The sequence below is a fragment of the Myotis yumanensis genome, unplaced genomic scaffold (assembly GCF_028538775.1).
Source record: "Myotis yumanensis isolate MYYU_CA2020_CCGP unplaced genomic scaffold, mMyoYum1.0.hap1 SCAF_15, whole genome shotgun sequence".
Classification (NCBI taxonomy): domain Eukaryota; kingdom Metazoa; phylum Chordata; class Mammalia; order Chiroptera; family Vespertilionidae; genus Myotis; species Myotis yumanensis.
This window is the reverse complement of record NW_027223766.1, coordinates 19,882,342-19,904,389: the sequence shown is the minus strand read 5'-3', so window position 1 is coordinate 19,904,389 and position 22,048 is coordinate 19,882,342. Positions and strand designations below refer to the sequence as shown.

At 38.4% G+C, this 22,048-nt stretch overlaps 1 protein-coding gene across 4 annotated transcripts in view; it reads right to left on the bottom strand.

The window, feature by feature from the left end:
- The window catches only part of PDE7A (phosphodiesterase 7A), a 108,743-nt gene that overhangs the window by 53,044 nt on the left and 33,651 nt on the right, over positions 1 to 22,048 (bottom strand). For 3 of the 4 annotated variants that reach the window (XR_011468276.1, XR_011468277.1, XM_070392760.1), the window contains exons 2-3: positions 8,650 to 8,710; positions 5,324 to 5,407 (exon numbers count right to left, since the gene is read on the bottom strand). Coding sequence is in view for 2 of the 4 variants with exons in the window: in XM_070392760.1 (XP_070248861.1) it covers positions 5,324 to 5,407; positions 8,650 to 8,710 (145 nt within the window). In the remaining 2 variants the exon portion in view is untranslated. Of the gene's footprint in view, positions 1 to 5,323; positions 5,408 to 8,649; positions 8,711 to 18,441; positions 18,587 to 22,048 lie in introns of those variants that run through there. The other variant, XM_070392761.1, reaches the window with a different exon arrangement.

Sequence of the window (22,048 nt, the reverse complement as noted above, 5' to 3'; positions counted from 1 at the left end):
CTTTTTAAACAGGGGGCCAGTTCACTGTCCCTCAGACCGTTGGAGGGCCGGACTATAGTTTAAAAAAAAACTACGAACAAATTCCTATGCACACTGCACATATCTTATTTTGAAGTAAAAAAACAAAACGGGAACAAATACAATATTTGTATTTGCATGTGGCCTGCTGGCCGTAGTTTGAGGACCCCTGGACTAGAGGCTCAATGCATGAAATTCGTGCAATAGTAGGCCTTCCTTCCCCCGGATGCCGGCACTGGCTTCCCTCTAGCACCTGGGACCTGGGCTTCCCTTGCAGCCCCGGCTTCGTCCGGAAGGATGTCTGGTCTAATTAGCATATTACGCTTTTATTATTATAGATGGAACTACCTGACAGTCAATGTGCCCCCCTGAGGGGTCCCAGATTGAGAGAGGGCGCAGGCCAGGCTTAGGGACCCCACCAGTGCACGATCAGGGCCAGGGAGGGACGTGGGAGGTTGGCCAGCTGGGGAGGGGCCACAGTAGGGCTCCAGGGCATGTCGGCCTATTTCGCTCAGTCCCGATTAGCTGGACCCCAGCAGCAAGTTAACCTACTGGTCGGAGCATCTGCCCCCTGGTGGTCAGTGCACATCATAGCAACTGGTCGACTGTCTGCCCCCTGGTGGTCAGTGCATGTCATAGCAAGCGGTTGAGCAGCCTTAGCATATCATTAGCATATTACACTTTAATTGGTTGAATAGACGACCAGATGACTGGACACTTAGCATATTAGGCTTTTATTATATAGGAAGCTATTAGCACTTATCTATCTATATATATAAAAGCCTAAGAGACCGGAATGACTGGCTGGTAGCTATGATGCGTACTGACCCAGACCTTGCTGCTGGGGCCCTGACAGCCCTGAATCTGGTTCACCTCCACCCCGGACCCAGACAGGAGGGAGGAGGGAGCCCGATTCCTCACAGAATTGGCCATTGGCTAGCTTGCTGCTGGGGACCTGACAGCTCTGAATCTGGTTCACCCGCATTTCGGACCCAGACAGGAGGGAGGAAGGAGCCCGATTCCTCGCGGAATTGGCTGTTGGTTAGCTTGTTGCTGGGGCCAACCTTCCGTTTGTCCCCCTCCCCGCTGCAGGGCACTCCTCCCCCTCCCCCCCAACCCTCTGATCAAACCCAATCACCGGACAGGCTGAGGGACCCCACCCATGCACAAATTTGTGCACCGGGCCTCTAGTTATTATATAAGTAAGCTCAAAATAATGTGTAACTAAAAGAATGACAAATTTAGGGACCTATAAATTTAGAGCAAACAAGGTAAGTTTTGACAAAAAGTCAATATGGAATTCATTTCATCAAGTCTAATAGATTTAAGACTCAAATATTATGTTTCAAGACACCAGGTATATGGCCAATTGAACATAGAAAAATATGTGCAGGAATTTTGGGAGCTCTTAATCCAATCCTGCCCACTTACTTAGTCAGCCAATTTATTCAAATGAGAAAAGGAAAATGAGGAAGTTGCCTGGTTACCTCTCATAGTGTTGAGTGAAAGCAGACATTTGAGAAAGGCTGTAGGTCCTGAAAAAACCCTTTTCAGATTAAATCAGTTTTTCTGCATTCCTAGTTTGCTCAAAACTTTGTCAAGAAGTGCCTGTTGAATTTTATCAAATGCTTTTGTGGTATATATAGTCTATCCATGACATTTCTCCTTTATTCTATTAATGTGATGAATTACAATGACTGATTTTTTAATGTTAAAACAATCTTACTTTTTTGGAAAAATATAAATTGAGTCAAAATATATTAGTCTTCCTATGAATTGCAGACTTAATTTAATAACATGTTATCTAGGATGTTTCATCTATATCTGTGAGTGATAATGGCTGTAATTTTCTGTTCTTGTCTTATCCTTGTCAGGTTTTAGTATCAAGATTCTGTTACTCTTACATAAGTGGTGAAGTGTACTCTTTTTCTCTTATCCTCAAGAGTTTGTGGATAAAATTTTAGTTTTATGGTTATTTATTTTTTTTCCCATCACTTCGAAGTAATCTTCTCGTTTCTTGATTTCTGCTGAAAATGAAATAACCTGTTTCTGGCAATGTCATAGTTGCTTCTTTTAAGGTAATAATTTTTTTTCTCTCTTTTGAATATTTTCTGATTTTGGTTGTAAGTTATTCTTTGCTACATCTAGGTGTGGTTATCTTGTAATGTTTCTGTACTTGAGATTCATAATGCTTCTTGAATCTGTACCTTAATGTCTTTTATCAAGCCATAGAGATTTCTCAGGCATTATCCTTCCAAAGACTGCTTCTGCTATCTTCTCCCCTTCCTTACCTGGGACCCTAATCACCTTTCAATACATTTTGTATCAGATTGGAGATAGAAGACTGAAACTTTTTTAAACCACACTCCATTGACAAGCAGGGTCTATGTCCTCTCTGCATGAATCTGAAAAGTGGTGTGATAAGCTGATCAAAAGAAGATAAAAACATGATGTTGTACTAGTGTCCAGGCCCAGATCAGCAAAGACTAGAAACTCCTACACTTCCTCTCTCTTGTAATGCTTTCTCTGGGGGAAGGCAACTGTCAAGAGGACTAACTACTCTGGACTGCCATTAACAGAAAGAGAATGCCTGGCCAGCCCCAGAAATTCCAGCCATCCCAGCCCTGGTAGCAGATATGAATGTGCAGAAGCCATTGTGGATGTTCTAGCCCCAGGAGACAGCAGGTAGAGAAGGACCAAGGCCCCAGACACATGGACCTAGTGGAGCCACCACAGCCATCTCTAGCTGTTTGAACCACCCCAGCTGAAGATGAAGACATTATGAAGCACAAACCTAACCCAGACTGAATTTTTAACCCTTGGATTCATGATCATAAAAAAAAAGTTGTTTTTATGCCAGTACATTTTGGGGTCATTTGTTACTACTGGGAGAGGTAATCCTACAAAAAGGCCCCAGGGTCAGTTCTCTTTCTTATTGCACGTGCCAAGAATGCCAACCCTGACCAATCATTGCCTGGGCCATTTCTCAGGGCTGTGTTTACAGCTAGCATCCTTAAGGGATAAGTAAGATCTTTCCCTGGGACAAAGAGTATTCTTACTATAAAAAGGTAAATCCCCCAAGCTCATTATTCCTTAGAGGTGATGCAGACTCATTGTTGGTAAAATATTCACATAACCCCCTCCATGTTGCCACTGTAGGATATAGGGGAGGCAGGGTACTGGAGGAACTGACACAATATGATATTCATGATGCTGGGTCATGAATAATAAAGTCCTTTGTCTCTGACCCAGAAGTTTTGTGCCTTCTGCCAACATCCATGAAGCAGTAATAGGCAAACTTGTTAGCTTAGAAGGTAAAATCCCAGATGCTTCACAAATTCTTGACAGGTATAGAGCAATATGTAACTGGAACATATTCCGTATCTTTTCTGCCTTTCTACCCTTTGCCTCATTGTGTTTCATTTTAAATATTTTCTTCTGGCTTATATTCCAATCACTAATTATCTCTTCATTCTGGTCATATTTGCTGTTAAAACCATCTCAAATTAGTTCATATTTAAGGTATGGTATTTTTCAGTCTCAGAATTTCCAGCTGGTTCTTCTATAATTTCCAGTTCTCCAATGAAGTTCTCAATCCTGTCTCTTTATTTTTATCAATGTAATTACATTTAGTTACTTTAAAAAATGTTTTTATTGATATTAGAGAGAGAGGAAGGAGAGGGATAGAGAGACAGAAACATCAATGAGAGAGAGAAACATCCATTGGCTGCCTCCTGTGTGCCCCTTACTGGGGATCAAGCTGGCAACACAGGCATGTGTCTTGACAGGGAATTGATCTGCTGACCTCTTGTTTACGGGTCAATGCTCAGTGAACCCATGAACAATATGTACAATAATTAGTTATTTTAAAGCCCGTGTATAATTCCATATAGATATTTCTATTGTCTGTTGTTTCCTCTTCACTTTGGTCACACTGTCTTGTCTCATTATGCCTTTTTATTTTTAAGTCAGTGTTTGATATTGCATATGAGAAATGTACAGGTAAATTGAGACTAAGAGGATTAATATTTACTCCTAGCAGGTGACTAGAGGCATTAAAGCCACAGATAATCTTAATCTAATCACTGGATATGTTTCAAAGCTGGGATTTATTTCTATGGTTTACTTCAGGGTTTCTAATTTAAACATCGAGGTTTTACCAGAACCAATCGCCAAGTGTTGGTGAGCTCTAAACACCTGTTTTTGTTTTTCTACCCTTAAGTGTCCACCAAAATCTCTGCTCAGCTTACCCACCTTTTTCAGAATCAACAGAAGCTACCAAGGGGAAAGCAGCCTGAATAAGGAGCTCATGTGTCTGCCTTAGTAGCATTCTGATATACTCAAATACATTTTCTGTTTTGCCAATCTTTCTAATATTCTTAACTAGAGTATTAATCCAAATAATTTAACCAACATTACCAAAAGTGGAACTTCTCCAAAAATAGGATTAATGTGTTTCATACTTAAAGGTTTTAGAAGTTTTGTTTTTTCCCTTTTCTCCATTGTGGGCCAGACCCACACAATGTTTGTTTCAAAATATGCATTTTACCAAACATTTTAAAGGTGATGTGTATTTTCAAATAAACCAAAGAACATACCTTGTTAATTATGCAATACCTTTACAAAATGTCATTTGCACAGAAACATCTGGAGTAGTGAAGACAAAACATGCAGAGCAAAAAATTTTTTAAAGAAAATATATTTTTAGAAATAGACTCATAAATATAGAGAACAGACAGATGGTTGCCAGAGGGGAGGGAAGTCAGGAGGTTGGATGAAAAAAGTGAGGGGTTTAAGAAGTACAAATTGATAGCCACAAAACAGTCACAGGAGTGTAAAGTACAGCATAGGAAATATAGTCAATAACACTGTAATAACTATGTACGGTGCCAGGTAGAGTAAATATTGAGAGTATCACTTTGTAAAGTATATGACTGTCTAACCACTATGCTATACACTTGAAACTAATACAAATAATATTAAATGTTAACTGTAATTGAAAAATAAAATTTAAAAATCAAGGAAAAACAATTTTTTCAAAGAAAAATGTACCAAAATAATTTCACATTTCAATTAAAAAGAAGGAAAAGTACATCAGCTTTCATACTTCTAATTATCTCTAAACATTTTACTAACATCATCTAGGAATAAAGTGTCATTTACCATGACCCAGTGTTTTTAAAACATTCCAAACATAATACAGTTTTCTCTTATATTCCTTTTTCCCTTGGAAAATTATGTAATTTTATAAAGATCTGAAGTTTGCTCAATGTCTGAGATAAATATTGTGTTTGCCAACACTTACCGTGAAAAATACGAAAATCAATATACGGATGAGAACCTCTTCTTTCTGATTCAAATCCTGCTCGACTCCTTACGCGCACATCTCCTGGTGGGTCAAGGATGAAACACAGCTGAGAAGGCTGCCGTCTGGGAAGAAGCTCCCATATGCAACAAAGGCCTATGTGCATGACAGTCATAAACAGTGCTTGGCCCACTAGTAATACATATGGAATAAGTAGTTAAGAGCTGCTTTATATAAATTTTCAATACTGAGTTGTAAGGCTAAATGGATATGTTTTTTAAATTTACTCCTACAATAATTATTGTAATAATCTATATTTTAAAGTTAGCTTTCTGAAAGATGATTCAAGTGTATGATAATTCAACCTAATACCTTATTACTCACAAGTAGTTAAAAAAAAATCCTCAGCACAAAATGTTAAAAAGCCACACGGAGAAATAAGTATTTATGAACCGTTTACTTGATACCTAGCACTAAACTAGAGGTTATAGGGGATATGAAGAAATAGAAAACACATTACCTATTCTCAAGCAGCCTACAATTTTTTTGAATGTACAGAAAAGTACAATGTTAAAGATTCTGCCTTGTTTAATCTGATCAATCTCTCTATTCTCATTGACAGTGGGTATACCCAAGGCCTTTAGCTGGTTCTTACATTTTGTTCTTTACAAGCTCACACTGTTTCTACATGTATCCATATGATAATCAGATATTCTTCTCCATATAGCACCATTGCAAACCATGGACCAGGCACTCTTTTTTTGTGCTTTATAGGCATTATTTTATTTAATTCTCTAGCCAATTCTGACAGAGAGGACCTTTATCCCATTTTATAGATGTGGAAACTGAGATTTTGAGAAGTAGCATGCCCATGCCACAAAGCTAGTGTAAAGGGTGAGTGAGGATTTAAACCTCACTCCGCAGGCTCCACTATACTTCCACAGTTCCCAGGTTCATACACTTTAAGTCTCCAGTCCCTTCCCTGTGTTCTTGCTATTACTCTTTGTTTCTCTAAGTAAGGCCATCATTTCTACCATGAGTCCATCCCACAAAGACTAACCACTTCTCTCAAGTGCTGATCCCTTCACCCTGTAGTGAATGTTTACTGTGCACCCAACCACACTTCAGACTCAGGAAATACAGCAGCAAGCAAAATACAAGTTCCTGTCTTCATGAAGCTTATCCTTTCATGGAATGAGGCAAATAGTAAAATAAATAGTTTCGTTCTATAGATGATGGCAGCTGGTAACATGGAGAAAATGAAAGCAAGGTAGAGGAGGAGCGACTCATTAGTGTGGTCAGAGAAGGCCTCGCTGAAAAGGAGGCATCCAAGCAGAGACCTGAAGGAAGTGAGGCTGGGAGCCATATGGTATCTGGTGGAAGAGGTTTCCTGGCATAAGAGCGAGCAAGTATAATAAGTAAATACTCTTAGATGGGAGTATGCTTGGCATGTTCAAGGTCAAGCAAAGAGGGCAGCATGGCTGGAGTGAGGTGAGTTTCAGAGAACTGGTGGGAGGTAGTAGGGCCATATCATATTGGACCTTCGTGGGACATTAGCTTTGGCTGTTACTCTATAACAGAAAACTATTAAAGAATTCTGAACATGCGAGTAAGAGCAATTTAACTTATGTCTGCAAAGACTGACTCTGGTTGGGCACACTAGAGTTGCATAGAGTCATATAGGTAAACTAGTTAAGAAGCGCAATAAACACAGAAATAACTATGGCTTGTAGGGAGGGGACATGGGGAGATGTTGATCAAGGGGTACAACACTTCAGTTATGCAAGATGAGCTCTGGAGCTCTAATGTACAACAATGCGACTAAAGTTAAGAATCTGCTATGTCTGAGAACAGATGGTAACAGCATGGGGGGGGGGGGGGGGGAGAATTCTGGTTGTATTTTGCAGGTACCAGCCAAGAAGATTTGCTGATAAAGCAGACATAGAGTACAGAAGAAATAAGAGTCAAGAATAACTCCAGAAGAATGGAGTTACATTTTCTGGGATGGCAAGACTGCAAAATGAACAACCTTGGGAACACAAATCTTTTGTCTAATAGACATTTTAAATGTGAAGTATCCATTATATGCCCATGTGGAGAAGTTCAACAGAGTTTTAAAAAATATGAGTCTAAAAAGCTGTTTCAAGGAGAGCAAAATCCTGAATAGGTTTGGAGAGAGATGGAGACAGTGAAGAGGAAAGGGCTGAACATTCGTGGGGAGACAATATGTACCAGAGTAGAATGAAACTGAGGCAGATAAGATACACAAGCTAAATTAAAGAGGGGAAAAAGTGAAAAAGAGCAAAAACAGGACACTGGAGAACATTTAGGCTTAAGAGTATCTAAAGGAATTAGTGAAAAAGGAAAAACAGCAACAACAAAAAGTAGGTGAAGAGTAAGAAATGCTCATATCATAGAATTGAGAGAAGAATTCAGAGCATGAGGAGAGTTGTCATGGAAGATGCCTTTAAGAAAAGATGAGCAAATTTGCCTATTGGAATCTTAATAGGTAAATTTTTAACAGTATGAATTAAAGTACAAGGAATGTAGAGTGTGGGGGTAAAGAGTGAAATCTGGTAAAGAGAGAGAGAGAAAGAAAATTATGGACATATATGTGAAAATTCATGTTACTTTGTGGACTTAAGCAATATATTAAAAACTTAAGAACTAAGATTAGAAGACACATGGTCCTCTCCTCGCCAGCCAACTGAGAACAAAATACACCCAGTGACAGGACTCTGGTCAGGAATTTCATGGCTGCATCTTTGTCTATGCTAGCACAGACATCTGTTTAGTACTTAGCAACTCTACAAATCTAAGATTCTTTTTATAAAGAACTAGAGGCCCGATGCATGAAATTCGTGCAAGAGTAGGCCTTCCTCCCCCCGGCTGCTGGCACCGGCTTCCCTCTGGCACCCAGGACCCAGGCTTCCCTCGCAGGAGGCCGCCCAGCCCACCCACTGGTGGCAGTCATGGCAGCTTGCCTCGGCCCTCGCAGCCCCGGCTTGTCTGAAGTCATCTGGAAGGACACCCAGTCTAATTCGCATATTATACTTTATTATTATAGATACTCAGGATGCAATTTAAAATTGGGCACGAGTGACAGAGTCCCAGTTATTACGCCAGATTTCTCAATTACCTAAAACTTAAATGCCACTTTATTCACATCACATTCAATATTGGTTTCTAGACTGAATTTCAAAGTAATAGATTATTTCTGCTGTAAACAGGGATGAAAAGCTACCTAATTAAATATATCTCAATTTCAAATAATAGTAGGTGATAATAAAATTAACTGATATTGGTACAAAATAAAAAATGCTTACCTAGCATACGAATGTACAATGCAGTCTGGTCAGAGCTGTCATAGGAAATAGCTCCACGCCTCTAAAAAAAAACAACCATACACACATTTTAAATGCCTGACAATTAAATATGATATACAATTCAATTCAACAAACATGTATTTATTATTAATGAAGCACAATGAAAGAAAAGTTGGATATACAAAATGAAATTAGTTACGTATGGCATCTGCTCTTGAAATCTAGAGTTATAAGGAAGACAAACAGTCATAACCGAATAAGGTTAAGCACTACCAAAAACAAGGATTCAGAGTGAGAAGCATGCAGTCTGTGGAATTCAATGTTGGAGTATGTCAAACAAGCCCACTTGGGGAAGACCTTCTGTAGAGGTAAACAGAACTAAAAAAAGATATGGCTCAACTGCTTTATTATTCTCTTACTATAAACATGAATGAGGAAGCAGACAAACAAGAATCATCAGACACCTGAAGAAACCCATTAGCTAAAAATAAATGGAATGAAATAAAAAACCAAATGGCCCACAGGCTAGCAAGAAATAAGAGGGGAGGGAGAAACCAAGATGGCGGCATAGGTAAACACCGGAAATTGCTGCCTCCCACAACAACTTCAAAAATACAACGAAAAGACAAAACGGACATCATCCAGAACCACAGGAAGGCTGGCTGAGTGGAAATTCTACAACTAGAAGGAAAGAGAAAAGCACACTGAGACTCACAGGAGCTGCGGAAGTAAAGTGCAGAGGTACGGAGGCTCGAGCGCGTGCGGAAAGGGGCTGGCACCAGAGGACGCGGCTGTCTTTTTGAATCGGGAGGGAGTCACAAGCCCCCGACTGCTCTGAACTCCAGTTCCGGGAAGTCTCTGGGGACCCAGACTCATACGGGGAGAAACTGGACTGTCTGGCAGCAGGCAGAACTCGGAACTTGAGGGCGGCTTTCCCTCAGAGGAGCTTGCAGCAATTACCAGCACACTGAGACTCGCGGCCCCTTAGGGCAGGGCTGAGGATCAACCATAGCTGCTTGCTCCACCCTGTTGATTCCCTGAGACCCCGCCCCACCCAGGCTGCAGCAGAAGCTTTTGCATATGAATGCCCTGGCCCTTTGTAATCTGAAAATTACCTAATAAACCCCAGCTGGGCCAGACAGACCCAGAACTTCCAAGAGAAGGCCCAAGGCCCCACAGCAGCTTGCATTGCTTCACAGCTGGGCCTCATCTGGGCACCTCCAAACCCCCAAAAAGGAAGGGGAATCTGCAGATCTCTTTGTAGCTCCTGCTGGGTAGCCTCAGGCAGAGCTAAATTAGCACCTCCTTAAATCCAAGAGCCAGTGTACCCAGTGGTCAGAGTGGGACCATCCAGATTACAACTCCTCAGATCCATAAGCGACACACTCAGGAGGCAGACTCAGTGAGCACCAAAGCCCCTCTGAAGCAAGTCTTGCCCCAGAAGGGTGTCTTCAGCACAGAAGTTCTCCCACTACAGACACAGCTGATTCTCACAGCCAACTGGCCTGGAGGTCAATTCCTCCCAGTGATAACTACAACAATCAAGGCTTAACTACAACAAGACTACAACAAGACTGTGCACAAAGCCCACAAAGGGGTGCACCAAGAGTGTCCACCTCAGGTAATTGGGGAGGCTGAACCACTGGGCCCTATAGGACACCTAGCACACAAAGCCACTCTACCAACACAGGGAAGCATAAAAAATGTGGAGACAAAGAAACAGGTCACAAATGACAGAAATGGAGGAAAGCAAATGACTGGATATAGAGTTCAAAACCATGGTTATAAGGTTTTTCAAGAATTTTCTGGAAACCGCCGATAAATTTAGTGAGACCCTGGAGGATATGAAAAAACACCAACTAGAAATTAAGCATACACTGACTGAAATAAAGAATAACATACAGAGATCCAACAGCAGACAAGAGGATCCCAAGAATCAAGTCAAAGATTTGAAATACGAAGAAACAAAAAATACCCAACCGGAAAAGCAAAAAGAAAAAAGAATCCAAAAATATGAAAATAGTGTAAGGAGCCTCTGGGACAACTTCAAGCGTACCAACATCCGAATTATAGGGTTGCCAGAAGAAGAGAGAGGGCAAGATATTGAAAACCTATTTGAAGAAATAATGACAGAAAACTTCCCCTACCTGGTGAAAGAAATAGACTTACAACTCCAGGAAGCGCAGAGAACCCCAAACAAAAGGAATCCAAAGAGGACCACACCAAGACACATCATAATTAAAATACCAAGAGCAAAAGACAAAGAGATAATCTTAAAAGCAGCAAGAGAAAAAAAGTCAGTTACCTACAAGGGAGTACCCATACGACTGTCTGCTGATTTCTCAACAGAAACTATGCAGGCCAAAAGGGAGTGGCAAGAAATATTCAAAGTGATGAATGCCAAGAACCTACAACCGAGATTACTTTATCCAGCAAAGCTATCATTCAGAATTGAAGGTCAGATAAAGAGCTTCACAGATAAGAAAAAGCTAAAGGAGTTCATCACCACCAAACCAGCATTATATGAAATGCTGAAAGGTATTCTTTAAGAAGAGGAAGAAGAAAAAGGTAAAAATAAAAATTATGAACAGCAAATACATATCTATCAACAAGTGAATCTAAAAATCAAGTGAATAAAAAATCTGATGAACAGAGTAAACTGGTGAATATAATAGAACCAGGGGCATGGAAAGGGAGTGGACTGACAATTCTTGGGGGGAAAGGGGTGTGGGGGTGCAGGAAGAGACTGGACAAAAATCGTACACCTATGGATGAGGACAGTGGGAGGGGTAAGGGCAGAGGGCGGGGTGGGAACTGGGTGGAGGAGAGCTGGGGGGCGGGGGGAGAGGAACAACTGTAATAATCTGAACAATAAAGATTTAATTAAAAAAAAGAAATAAGAGGGGAAAAAAAGGGAAGGAGTGTACTTCAAGATATCTGAGAAGACACTGAATTTATGAAACAACAAACAAACAAACAAACAAAAACCCACAGGCTGCCACTGAAAGAGTGCAGATTTGTAAAGATATTTTATGTTTAAAAATAAACAGATATAAAAATGTATCTTGCAACATTATTCACACTAGCCCCAAATTAGAAAAATGGATAAAATGTAGTATAGCTGTACAATGGAGTATTATTCAGACAATAAAAAGGAAGAAAGTACAGACACAGGATACAACACTGACGAACCTGAGAACAGTATGTTGAGTAAAAGGAGCCAGTCACAAAGTACCACATAGTATATGATCCCATTTACATGTAATGTCCAAAATAGACAAATCCATAGAGACAGAAAGTAGACTGGTGGTTGTCTAGAGTTAGGCGAGTTGGCAGGAAATGGGGAGTGAATGCTAATGGGTGCAGGTTTCTATCTGCAGTGATGAAAATGTCCTCAAATTAATTGTAGTCATGATGGCACAACTCTGAATACACTCAGAAACACTGAATTGAACACTTTAGATGGGTGAATTATATGGTATGTGAATTATATATATTAATGAAGCTATTATATAAAAGCAAATGTTGCAGCCTTTAAAATATAATTACTAAAACAAAAAAATTAAAAGAGTTGAAACACCCTCAGCAAGTTCTGCCCACTCTACCTTCACAGTCATCTCCTTTCCTCTAGCTTCACTTCTTCATTCTGTCTCAGGCAATAGCATCTCTCACCTGGACAACTGCAATGGGCTGGTTTTCCTGATGCATATCTTGGCCCCTCGTCCACTCTTCCCACAGAAGCAAGAGTGAACATTTCAACTCACTGCTCGAAACCCTCCAAATGGCTCCCACCACACTTTAAATAAAGTCCAAACACCAAGCTCTGATTTCCAAAGGCACCCAAAGTCTGCGTACCTCTTTCTGTCTCCTCACCACGATGACCCAGCCAACATAGCCTCCTTTCTCTTCCTCAATCTCACCAAACATACAGCCTGTATAATACTTATTTCCCTGTCAGGGTCACTGCATCACTCTTCCCTCCCATTTTTCAGGTTCAACGTGAAATGTCATCTCTTCCGAGAGGCATTCCCGGACTCCCAAATCTGAAGTCACCTAAAACCACCCTCTTCCATAGCTCCCTGCCTTTGTGCTCTGAACAGCATTAGCAGATGTTACTTTGTTTGCTTGTTCTACAATAAAAGCTCCACACGAGCAGGAACTGTACTCCTGGCCCCCAAAACAATAGCTATTATTTAATAGATTCTAAATAAATATTTGGTAAATAAATTATTAAATGATCTATTGCAAATAAGCTAATGAATAGCACTGATATAAAGACAGCTTAAAAATCTAGAAGATAAAATTAACAGAATCTAAGCTCTGTGGAGGCAGAGACTGTTCACTGCTGTATCTTCAGATCTAGAATAAACCCCAACATTTAGAATACTGTCTAGCACATCAAAAGTGATAAATAATATTGGTTGAATAAACAGGTAAGCAAATTGTTTTTATTTTTTAACTAGAGGCCCGATGCACGAAATTCGTGCAAGAGTAGGCCTCCCCCTCACCCCCCCCCCACCCCCCCCCCCCCCCCGGCCGGCTGCCAGCATCGGCTTCCCTCCGCGGGACCCGGGCTTCCCTCATAGCCCCGGCTTTGTCCGGAAGGTAATCTGGTCTAATTAGCATATTACGCTTTTATTATTATAGATCCTCACTCAAGGATATGTTTATTGATTTTAGAGAGAGGGAGAAACATTGATGTGAGAAACATGGATCCGTATATGGCCCCACCAGAAATTGAATTCACAATCTAGGTGTGTGCCCTTACCAGAAATCGAACCCTCAACCGTTTGGAGTATGGGACAACACTCCAAATTTTTAAAAAAACATTAAAAAAGAAAATATGACCACATTAAAGTATTTTTAAATAGGAAAGGTCTTTCTACCTGTCCAATAAAATCCCAAAGTCATGAAAATGGATCATTTTGGGCACTAAAGTTATATTTTATATGGTAAAATATATGATAAACAAAGGCAAAAGACAAATCTGAAATCAAGAAAAATGAGTTCAACAGATATAACAAAAGGCTAATTTCCCTAGCTCAGTATAGCCTAAAAATGAAAGAGAAAAAAAAAGTCTCACAAATCAATTAGAAAATGATGAATAATGTAGAAAACAGGTAGAACATAAGCATATGACTCACAAGAAAAGAAATAAACCAATAAACACAAGAAAAAATGTTCAATTTAATTAACAAAAGTTAATTAAGAGTGAGATTGCATTTACCTATCAGATTAATGATGTTCTTTCCTCACAAAACTCTCAAGGAAAAATAATCTTTTTTTTTACTATGATTATAAAGAAAACTTATTTAAAGCTTTCGTTTGAATTTAGTATGCAAAACAACTCCCAAATCATTGTTATCTCTTTAATGCTTATCAATTAAGAGAAAATTATCAATTAAATTCTTACATGATTTTATACATCCTTCAGAAACAACAAAAAACAGTTCATGAAATGTGAAAGAAACAAAGTTTCAAAAAAAAAATTCTAATTTTCAACATTGGTTGTCTCCAAGGAGGCAGAGGGACACACAGGTAGAGAAGGACTTTTCAATGTATAGCTTTTGAATTTTGTAGCATGTATAGCTATATATTCACTAAATAAAAGAAATTTAAAAGTATAATAAGAATCTACTTTAAAAAAAAAAACTACGAAGAAAAGCATACAGAACACACTCCTGGCAGCATCATGCTTAAAGAGTCTTCCCCAACACAATATCCTAAGGAAGCCACCTGCACTGTTTCATGGTGAACTATTTATTCTAGAGCAAACAGCCACTTTAATCATACTGATGAGACTACAGATAACATTAAGTAATACCTTGTCCTGGTCAACACCTATCAACTTGCTAGTGCCCAATAATAACCTGAATAATAGTTTGTTAAAACAAATTTTAACCTATCTCTAACAGTTCCTCCTTAAAAGTGGTTGGCTTTTTTTTTTTTTTTTTTAAATGTAGGAAGCATATTTACTAAAACAGCCACTAATTACAAAGGTAAAATTTCATTTATCACTTCACATATTAAAGATTGAAAAAGACTAATATCAACTCTGTTAAACAAAATAGTTTAAGTAAAAAAAATTAGTAATGAACATAATCTAGATTATAACTGACATACTATATAATCACTTTAGACTTACTTATAGAGGCACTTTAGATATTAAAATGACAGGGTTTGTAGTAATCATAATAAAAACTTGGCAAAAGGAGTAGAATTTAATTTTAAATATATATTAACAAGTTAATAGGAATGTGCAATATGTTCAAATTATTCTACTCTTTACTAATTTAAGTAATTCTGGTCCACAAACTTAGCCTAAATGCTATAGTAAACCAAGACATAACTCTTATAAAATAAATTCAAATGAGACAAAAATATTTTTAAGAATAGACTTTAGCCCTAACTGGTTTGGCTCAGTGGATAGAGCATCAGCCTGCGGACTGAAGGATCCCGGGTTCGATTCCGGTCAAGGGCATATACCTTGGTTGTGGGCACATCCCCAGTAGGGGTTGTGCAGGAGGCAGCTGATTGAGGTTGTCCTCTCTTTGATGTTTCTAATTCTCTATCCCTCTTCCTTCCACTCTGTAAAAAAAATCAATTAAAAAAAAAAAAAGAATAGACTTTAAATGTATGTATCTGAACACATCAATGATATTCAATTCATTCATTCATCACCTCAAGATTAAAATGAGTATTAAATTCTCTCACTAAGCAATTTAGGTAGAATAAGGTAAAGTAACTCATTTTGGAAAATACACTATCTATATATATAAAAGCCTAAGTGACTGTTATGACTAGACGACCAGATGACCCTCCTGTAGCTATGACATGCACTGACCACCATGGGGCAGACACTCAATGATGTCCCCTGGTGGTTAGTGCGCTCTCACAGCCAACCTCCCGTGGCCGGCCAACCTCCCATAGTCCCTCCCCCTGACAAGCCAGCCCTGATCGGCCCCGATCGTCGGCCAAGCCGAGGTATTCCACCTGTGCACAAATTTGTGCACCGGGCCTCTAGTCCTATATAATAAAAGTCTAATATGCTAAGTATCCGATCATCCGTTCAACCAATCAAAGTGTAATATGCTAATGATTTGCTAAGGCCACTCAACTGCTTGCTATGACATGCACTGACCACCAGGGGGTAGATGCTCTGACCAATAGGTTAGCTTGCTGCTGGGGTCCGGCAGATTGGGACTGAGTGAGATGGGCCCTGGAGCCCTCCCATGGTCCCTCCCTGGCCCCAAATGTGCACCAGTGGGGTTCCTCGGCCTGGCCTGTGCCCTCTCATAATTCAGGACCCCTAGAGGAATGTTGGAGAATTGGTTTTGGCTTGATCCCACAGGTCAGGCCGAGGGACCCCACTGGTGCACGAATTCGTGCACCGGACCTCTAGTTAGTTATAAATTATAACAGTAAGTTTGACTTCCATATTAGAATCATGGTATTTTATTCTTTTATTTTTACTATTATAATTATTTTTAATCCTCATCCATATGTTTATTGACTTTTAGAGAGAGAGGAAGGGGAGTGAGAGAGAGAGAAATATTGAAGTGACAAACATCAATTGGTTGTCTCCTGTATGCACCCTGACTGTGGATCCAACCTGCAACCTAGGTAGGTGCCCTGACTGGAAATAGAACCCACAGGATGATGCTCCAACAAACTAAGACACCAGGACAGATTGGAATCATGGTACTTAAAAAATTCTTTATATGTGCTTTATACACCAACACTGCAGCACAGACTTAACATATGTATTTTTAATGTTACCATTTTAAAAGCCATATACCAGTAAAACTCTATTTTTAATAAAAATAGTAAAACAAATTTAACCAAATTCTTGTGTCACACATCAGTCAGAAAACCCTCAGCTATCATTCACATTCCCACTTCACCTCACCAGTGAATGGAAACAGCACAGAAATTTCTACTCATGACTTTTCTAATTTAGCCATCCTGGGAACTTGTAAAGCACAGTATAGGTCAAAACATGGGTGAGGCTGAGCTAATCAGAAACTGACAGCCTCAGCACAAACAAGTTAAATTGTAAGGTTCCAAAGGATCTGCTGCCACTAACAGGAGCTTGGAGTGGCCCTGGTAAGACACTCACTACCTTAAATCAGGGTTGATCACTCTTCCTCAAAACTTGACTTACAAGATAAATGACAAAAGTCATAAAAGTTGTTCCTGAGGTTAATACATAACTTTTAAAGACAAACATGTTTCAGAACTGATCAAAGATATTTTAAGTGCTATTGTTTTTTATCTTGTTCAAGTTTCCACTGAAATGACCTATTGTGAAAAAGCATGTGTATTTCTCTTACATGGTAAAAGTAATGACACATTAACTAACACTGCTGAGCTCCTTCCTACTCCGTGCCAGAAAATATGCCAGGTGCTTCCATACAAAATCTCACAACCCACATAGTAAACTGATGGTCAAAGGGCTTAGACACAGTAGCACTAAATTAATTTTTTGTAGTATTACCAAAAAAACAATAACACAGTATAACAGATGAAGCCCAGGCAAAGTTCTGAAAGCAATTTTCTCTGATATAGTAAAATATATTCTTAAATATGCAAGAAAAACATGCTCGTGTTTGTGTGCCTAGTTAAAAACTGCATTGGTCCACTGAATAGTATCCTTCCTATTCTTACTTCCTAAACAAACAACATATTTTTAAAAATCACAAACAAAATATTAGCATTCTTTTTGCTTAAGAACTTAAATTTTTGGTGGATATGTAAAAAGTAAAGTCTCTGAAAAATCCACAATTCAACTGATGATTGGTATTAACTTGACCTTCATTCAATAACTTGCACGCTAATCCTTTAAAAATAATGAGTAAACAGAACTGTCAATGCAACAAAATTAATTCTTAACTTACAAAATATAAGGACTTAAAAAATTTGAGTACACTGTTCTTTGAGAGTTCTTCATATCACTAAGAAAGCAGAACTGTTTCAAGTAAGAGAAAATTATGCTTAAAACATTATGCTGAAATGTGAGAAAATTACACATCAGGGATTAAAACCCTGCTTGAAAATGAAATGTAAGTATATAGGAAGACGCTTTGCAAATTTTAAGTGAATGCTCTTTAATTTCTTAATACAGGAAGACAGAAGCTGCATGGTGGATGGAAGATATAATTATTTTTACATGAGTATAGAAAAGTAATTTCAAATACCATAATCTTAAATATATCCTACTTTAGACTCATCCAGATGGTATCTGGCTAGCGTTCTAACAAGCATTTCTCAAGCCTGATATTTAGAATTCAAATAAAAACATAATGGATATATAATAATTTTAAATATGTTCAATATACTATAAGGCATGCATTTTAGTAGCAGGAAGATCTTAAGAGAAACCATGATAGAGGGTGGTAGTTTTTAAAAAGTTTATACACTATGATTTTATTTGTGTACTATACTTTAAATTTACATTAGTAAATTCTTTATCTCCAGAAGAAAATGTTTATAATATGTACACCAAAAGTCTAAATTGTTTAATAATTTTATAATCTTAAAAGTTGAACTGCTTTCATCATAAAAACTTCTTTAAAGGAATGACACCATAAAAAGTCCTTGGCAAGGAATAAGGTGGGAGAAGGAGAAACACTACACACAGTACATTTAAGCTTTTCAGCTGACAGGTAAAACTCATAGCTCTCTTAATCAGAGAAATAAAAACAGAAGAAGAAACTTGTCTAGTAATTTCATTCCTATCAAGTATAAAAGCTAATAATTAAGGTCACAATCCTAACAATAAAGATGGCCTACCTTAGAGGCAATCCACTTGATAACAACCAAGGCCAGACACCAGATCAATGTAATTCCCATTGGATCAATCAAAAGCTGGCAACATAATCTCCCTTCTCCCCCAGCGAGCAATGAGCAAGAAAGGCTGGTTAGGAGTTTGAGAGGAACCAGCTGTCCCTAGAGAAGGGACACTGACTGCCTGGAACCTTAAGCAGCTGCCTTCAAACAAGGATCACCTGACTCCTCCGAGAATGTGCTGCCAGCCAGCCTTCTTACCAGTACGTGCTTAATGCCACCACCCAGGGTTGGGGTAGAGCAGCGTCAGTAACGTTGGAAGAGGAAAGGGAAAAACCTTGGCGAGGACTGACCTAACAGTCTCACAAAACAGACCAGAGGGGTCTCAGGCTTGTCCCAAGCCCTTCTACAGTGTTCATAGTTACAGAGGGCTTTGAAATAACTTTCAAAAGAATGTGTGGCAGTACTAAAAACTCCCTCCTTTCTTACACATAGACTAGCTTCACAGGTATAATGTCCTGGCATTTAAAGATATTAATGCATTTTATTCTATCTTTTCAACTTTTAATACTGACTTTGTTCAACTTTTTATTTCCTTTCTTTTAGTTTAAAAGAAAAGGATTGATCAGAAGAAGAGGGAAAGAATCAGAATTGAGACATGGAGGGGAAAATAGTAAGAAAGGCCATCCGAAAAGTTCTCTTTTAAATGAATTTCTGTTGAGATGATTTCCCCAGTCAAGAGCCTGCGTTTATTTCCTAGCTTTACTGCCCAGAGCCGAGTGACCCTGGGCAAGTCACCACCTCTCTGGGCCTTATTGTCGTCCCCTTCACAGGAGTTAAATGACAATTATAAAAGAATCCTCTGCTCCTGGTAGGCTCTCAATAAACTGTAACTGATTCAGAATTAAATATTGAAGACCTACGGATAATGGCCTAATTCACTCTAGCTCAGTGGTTCTCAACCTGGGCTGCACCTTAGAATCACCTGGGAATCTTTTTAAAATCCTGATTTCTGGGCCCCATCCTCCGGAAATTGTTTCTTATGGGGTGAGGCCACAACATTAGTAACAAAGAAACAGAATTTCCTGAGGAAGAGGCCCAGAAATTAGGATTTAAAAGAGACTCCCAGGTGATTCTAATGTGCAGCCAAGGTTGAGAGCCACTGCTCCAGCTCCACCCCAGCACAAGGCTTACTTATAACTTCGCTTGCCCAGGGCCCTGACAAACCTTTCCGCAGCCCTGGGAGGGCGAGGGTCTTGGTTTCCATTTTTCACACTGGGGAACAGGTTGGCTCCCTAAAAATGGTTCCCTCAGCATCCTCTTCATAAGTTTCTACTACATTTCTAACACTGAAATACAGAGATAATCAAGACAAAATCCTCCCAGATCATAAAATTTCCTATTTGAATGGAAATAGATATTGAGTTTATACCTAAAATCAGAGATCCTTCGCTGCGAATGGCACATTTACATCACTCAAGTTTTATAAAAATTTCAGGCAATACAATATACTTAACTTTCTTAATGACAACCTAGTTGCTTTAAAATTTTTTCTTATTTTGAGATATGAAATACTACTAATTTATCTTGATAAGTTACAAGGCTTCTTTGAATAACAAAAAAATTTCATGAAGATGAAATAAAAACAAAAGCTTTTTAATTAGTATGAACACTCCTTTACAATATTATGTATATTAAAAAATTCTCCTAAAAATTAATCTTTCTAGATTGAATCATGTAATTTATTACTCTATAAAAAATTGTTGACTCTTTTATACCAGTAACAAATGTATTCTTTTACATTAACTTTTCTCATCTCTCAAAAGCCTTACTGAAATATGACAGGGTAACAACAACAAAAAAGCACTTAACTATACCAAAAAAGTTAATGTACAGGATACAGCTAAACTTTCCAAAAAAGAATCTGATACTCTAAGAAGAACATATAAAATGTTTACCTTTCTGGGGCTTATAAAACTAATACATAAAAAATTAAGGCATTAAAAGCAGACCTCACTATTTTAGGAGTGTGTGTGATCAATAAAAAGATATGACTTTGATCATTGTGTCTTAGAGAAGTCATCCAAGTGCAAATTTTATCCCTGGGGCTTTCTGTTATCCACAGGACACCTGTCAATCTTGGCAATAGCCCTTAGCTGTCCATATAGAGACACGGGCATGCCCCTCTCTTGACCAAATTAGGCCATGCTCATCTGCATTGACATCAGTGTCTATAATTTTGGAATCTTGTTGACGGAAATAGCCTATCCCAGAGTTCTTTATACAAAGTAGTGTCTGTAGAAAACTATAATCAAATTTATAATAGAAAAAAGTGAACACTATAGTCAACCCCCTCCAACTGAGCTTTTATCATTTTAAATTCCACTAATTTTAACAACAAATAATAAACCAGGGTGGCTTTGTTTCTTTTACTAAAAATCACATATAAGGGCTTTTTATTTTTCATATGGTATGAATTTCAAGATATATAAAACTGACAAAAAACTGTGGTAACTAACTTTGATAATAAAAAATATTTTAAAACTAAAGTAACATGGGATTTTTACAAGTTAATTAAGACTTTTGTGTCATACTGATTTTGAGTCCTGAATTAAGTTTTCTGTTATACAGTATCCCAGTATTTGATGGCAACAGATATGTGATTAGTCCTAGTATGAAGTAATTTTAAAAAAAACACCCTTAACATTTTACAAACATTCAAGTCTTCTGGTCCAGAAAACTACATCTGATGATAATAAAAAGGACTTAGAGACTTGCTATCAAACCACTGTTCATAATATTTTTTAAATTATGGAAAAGTGGAGATGGTCACAATTTTCAGAAGGAAAAAAAAGCAGTATAGATTCCACAACTGTAGAATTTAGAGTTAGAAAAGGGGCGTATGTATATAATGCAAGCGTAAGGCCTCTAGTATATTAAGCCAGGAGAATGTCCAAGAAATGGGGTGCCTTAATTTCAGCAAGGCTGTACACAGTCTCTGGTGACATCCTTAAGAACAAAACAGAGCAAAGTGAGCCCCACACTACAGTTAGGCAGACTCCTAGCTGACTGAACAAACATATTCAGAAATTAAGTACTTGATATCAAACTAGTGGAAGAATTCTAGCAGTAAATCAGAGAATTCTACATTTGACCTTGTCTTATTCCACAATTTACTGGGGTGTGGATGCTTATCAAGTCTGCACATCAAACACAAAGGGTAAACCAGCATGCTTAATTACAAAATGACTTAAACACACACACACACACACACACACACACACACACACAAAAGGCCAGAATGGTTATATTTTAAGTTACTAAGAGACAATGAGTAATGGCAATCTTAGGAGGCACTGAGTCAGAGAAGTATCCAGATCACTATTTTCAATACAGGCAATATTTATAAAACTGGGTTCATTTCTGAATATTACACTGGAAGATTCATACAAACGTGACATTTTAAAATGCAGATAAAGACAATATATAAGAAATAGTTTTATGAACTGAGATGCTTTAGGCAAAGATATAAAAAGAGGGACAGAATAGATATTAAAATGCTGTAAGATTTTAAAAAAACAAAACCTAAGGAGTTTAGCTTTATTCTGTGAAA